The 4,735-nt window shown below is 41.7% G+C and overlaps 1 protein-coding gene across 1 annotated transcript; it reads left to right on the top strand.

The window, feature by feature from the left end:
• Positions 1–416: 416 nt before the first annotated feature.
• On the top strand, positions 417–4,426 carry LOC147980916 (uncharacterized). The gene is made up of 12 exons (XM_087515797.1): positions 417–977; positions 1,052–1,210; positions 1,488–1,613; positions 1,708–1,948; positions 2,037–2,609; positions 2,703–2,768; positions 2,871–3,198; positions 3,305–3,500; positions 3,586–3,684; positions 3,775–4,037; positions 4,132–4,207; positions 4,298–4,426. The coding sequence occupies exons 1-12, from the start codon at positions 417–419 to the stop codon at positions 4,424–4,426; spliced, it is 2,817 nt and encodes a 938-aa protein (XP_087371923.1).
• Positions 4,427–4,735: the final 309 nt, after the last annotated feature.

Raw genomic sequence — 4,735 nt, 5'->3', positions numbered from 1 at the left:
CATTCTTACTATGTTGACTGTATTGTTGTGAGTGTACAATTGGGGGAAATATTATGATGTCTGTAGAGATTGACAAACTGATAATTATTTCTAGGTTCATACAACAATGATGACCATCTTTTTTTAATCGTGATATATATTATATATGTCGCCTGACTTTGTTTCTAAATACATCGCAGAAAATGGTGTCTGGTTCGTCCTCATCTGATTACAAGAAATCCGATGAGGAATCATCAGAAGGGTTCGATGTGTATCCTACACAACACATCGGTACACCAGAAGAGTTAGAGTCAGATGGCGCTAGAAAGGGCAAGAAGAAGGCATCACAAAACCCAATAAATTCAAGGAGCAGCATAAAAAAGATGAAGGCCTTGATTGATGGGCTGTCTGAAGAAAAAAAGGCTCTGGTACGTGAGATGGGGTTCGAAGGACTATTGGAATTACCAGAAATAATAAAGGCAAACAGGCAACAATCCGTGTGGCTTATGAGCAAAGTTGACGAGAAGGCATCTGCTATCATAATTGATGCTAGGAGAGACTTACCTTTCGACGGCGGAGACGTCGGCAAGGTACTGGGGGTGCCATCAGTAGGATCTCCTGTTAACAAGAATGCACCGCCGCACGTGGCAGGTACTGTACGTGAGATCTTAGGAATCGGCAATGGAGAAAAAAATATCACACCCATAGTTAACATAGTGAAGATTCGGTATGGCAGAGCTATGACAAAGGCTGAAGCAGACAAGTTCAAGGTTGCCTTCGCAATTTGCGCGATGACTTTCCTCCTGGCACCTCCGCTGAAGCACAACTATTTCATGACAGATTATTGGAATGCCTTGCACATACCTGATATGATTCAAATGTTCAATTGGCGACGGTACATTAGAGAAGAGCTCCTTTCTTTTGCTGGTAGGGTGAAGTCTGAACTGCTAGGTGGGAAACTGAAGTCAAATCTCACTGGATGCACGTTCTTCTTGCAGGTTTGAGCGAATGTCATTGCTTTGGATTCAACTTGTGACGAAACAATTAATCACAAATTTGTTTCATGTCACATGTTTTCTATCTTGACAACCTCGAACGAGAAGATAAGAACCTGCCCCACGATGTGTTCCCTAGGTGCAAGGAATACTCACAGAAGACTATCTCTGATGTTATTGATGAAGACACGACAACTGGGAAAGATGCAGAGATTGTAGTGTATGGACACCTACTGGTAAGTTAAGATACAAAACAAGTATAGTAAAATAATCTTGTGATGGAAAGGATATTGTTTTTCAGTTAGTGGGACATGTGTGGTATACCTATTGATTGAGCTGTTACAAATGGCCGCATTGCTAGCATATCTAACTATGAGATGACTTGATGCTTATGTCATATTCGTACTAGCATGGTTCCCATTTGCTTTTACTCTATCTGGTATGTTTATATAGATAAGTCACCTTTGCCTATTGCTTTGCAATGATGAAACCTTTCTGGATAAATATTTACAGCCAAGGCATCCGGGGACAGTATGCTACAGCCGTAATACCATGGCAACAGCAGCTCAGAAAACAACTGATGGATACGGGATTGGGTGCAGCACAGAGGGAATTGGGGGTGATAAAGTGTTCACAGATGTAAGTTTTGATATAGGTCAAATATATTGATGAGTAAGTAATATATGGAACATAAACTGACATCATTTATTGGGAAAACTTCAATAAAATTCAGTTTGCAGGTATTATTATCAACAAGGTCGAGCAGTACTCCAACAAGTGCAAGACAGCTGTAAATGAGGCATCAAGGAAGGGAGCAAGATTAAACAAGAGACACGCAGAAGGATGGGATGAGATTGTCAATGATACTAATGGGTTAATACTCTCAGAAACTGAGAAGATAATTGCAGACATCAACCAGATAACTGATGCAATGAGGGCACGAAAGCAGAGGCCCAATTATTCAACCCAAGCAGGTATTGTAATTCGCAAGAAATAGAATTATGTTTGTTCTTAGAATAAAAACTGTCAACTGTCTAACCCGTTTGTTGTGTAATTTCTCAGATGTTCAAGGGGTTCAAGGGGATGCAGAGAATGCACTAAGCATAGAGTCGGCAGAGGGAGCTTCCGCTAACGTGGAACCATTGGCAAAGAGCAAATTAGGTGTGAAAACAAAGAAGGTTGTTACATCAAGGAGGCACACACCGAAGAGGGCAAGGATAGAGAGCTCTGAAGAATCTGAAGGTGCTCAAGAAGAAGCAAAAAAAGCAATAGATGATCTGATTGAAGCAGCAGATGAATACAGTAGGTTGCATAGTGGGATTGTTGGCAATGCGACAGGGTTGTTGGACAATACTACAGGGAACAACTTGGAGATGTCAGTGGTGTGTGGGGCGGCAAGAAATGAAGTTATATGCTCTCCAAAAATAGCAACAGGAACTGATGAAGATGCAGAGAACCAAAAGGATGGTGTTGAAAATAATCAATTGTCAATAGTTCCTTCAGGACAGGATGAGGACTTAGGTGGATGTTTATCAATAGATCCTCCAGAGATGCATGGGAAGTTCAAAGTTGTAATGTCAGGTCTTAGGAAGACGGACTTGATGAATGCTTTTACAGCCGTTTCAACGTCCAACGGTATGGTTTAAAATCAGTATGATGGATCATCCTTTGTGACTGAAAAAATAATGAATCGGGGAAGCTAATTCATTATTTACTAACTTGTTTCAGACGTGTCGGTTGCTTCCGCAAACAGCACGCCTGGTTCTGCAGCAACCAAGATGCAAACTCCTGAAGGTAACCATGATTCTTTTACCAGCTGGGGTTAAATGTTAATAGATACAGCTAATACAGTTAGGTCATGACCTGCGTGCTAACCTTGCCGTGTTCGCCATGCAGATTCAGGAATGCAGATTGTTGCCACTCCAGCACCAAACCAAGTGTTTGCAGGTACATCTTCAAGGACTTCTCCATTTAGCCTCAACTGCCAGATGTCTGCTGTCGAGCTTGACATTAGGGAGGAGATAGAGGAGGCGGCTATCAACCTCAACGTCACTATGTCACAGGGATCATTTAGCACACAGCCTCAACCAAAGAGGGTGGTGAGGCCTGGGAAATATGCAAGGTCTCCCTTTGTAATGGGTTATGACCCTCCTACTAGAGCTCCAGCGAATGTAGTGCAGATATACAAGCTATTCTATAGGGAGAACGCGAACAAGCTAAAAGAGTAAGCTCTCAGCAGGAAAAAAACCATAGTTCGAGTTCGTTTTTCATCCTTACCATTGGTAAAGCCTAGTTTGTTGACCGCAATATGTTCTATTTCAACTGTGCAGCATGTGGATTATCAGCACCAACCCAAAATACATAGACATCAGTGGGGAGCGGCTCCGTGAGATGCTACGCGATGGTGGTGAGGTGGATAGTGTGCTGATGACATTGGTGATGAGAAGGTACCAACAGATGGATGCGGTCTTTGCTGCTGCAGAAGGGGAAGGATGTTGGCGACATTGGCTGGAGCCAGATTTTGTGGTGAGGAACTTCAGTTGAAATCATTGGTCAATACAAAAAATTCCATGCTTGAGCTAAGTGTTACTCATAAATTCAAAACATGCAGAACTATGTTAGCAGAGGAGACAACATTTCAAAGCTGAGGTACATCAAGGACATGTTCATGGGGCCGCATATCACTTACGAGGTTCACAAGTGCACCGAGGTGACCTTTTAAAGAGACAAAAGTGATTTAAAAGATTTGATAAATAATGTTTCTTTAATAAACTCCAGTGCCTTTTTTTCTAATTAACAGGTTGTGTTGCCAGTTAAGTTCGACTTCAAATGGTCTACATACATATGGGACTTTCCAAGGGCGAAGATTTTTGTCCTCGACCCAACAATGAACAATGGTGACGAGTCTGATAAGGTAATTCAGCTCAGGCACAGGAAGGTTGCAGACGAGCTTCACAAGGCTATAGAGATATGCATAAAGTCATTCTTCTCTGGATGGGAGCCAGACATGAGGTCGTGGAATACATGCTTCCCAAGGGGCCTGGCAACAGGGATATGCAGAAAGTAATGATTTGTTGTGTGAATAATGCTTACTTTATGTAATCGTGTCTATTCATAAGCATAGTTACTGACATTCTGAATTTGACATGATTTTCAGGGAAGACACGGGCATATATGCTACTCACTTTGGAAGGAATTGGATGGGAACTAAACTGAAAAGGGACAGGAACCCGGTAAGGAATTTCCAACAATGAAGATGCTTGCAGAACAAGTGGGTTAGCATGTTGATTTGCGACCTATAACTATTTTTTTAACAAACGCAGGGTGACGGTGTCATGCATGCTAGAATGAACATGCTTGTGGACTTGCTTGGTTCTGAAGGTAACATTGGTCATCTGCCTGCGAGGTACAAGGATTGCCTTATTAGCAAGAATGACAAGATCAAGGATTGACTTGTTCGCAAGAAGGACAATATGAACAAGTTATTTTGCCGGGAGTGGATGGACTACTTGAATTGAATGTTTGTTTAGCCTCGGAAGAGAATTCATAGAACTTCCCAAACTATTCGGTCTTTAAAACTATGATGTGATCAGAATTAATTTGCTTTCACTTGGTGAACATGCTAATTTATTAAATTTGCATGCTGTTCTCAGTTAATTGTTTCGCATACGGACCAATGTGGCATCATTCAAAATACCACATAACAGCAGGGGTGATTAGTAGTTCAGAAGGCAGAAATAAATTGTAGATATGGCGGAGTC

The sequence above is a fragment of the Triticum urartu genome, chromosome 3A (genome assembly GCF_056163025.1).
Source record: "Triticum urartu cultivar PI428250 chromosome 3A, HENAU_Tu73, whole genome shotgun sequence".
Lineage (NCBI taxonomy): Eukaryota > Viridiplantae > Streptophyta > Magnoliopsida > Poales > Poaceae > Triticum > Triticum urartu.
This window is presented reverse-complemented; position numbering and strand designations above follow the sequence as displayed.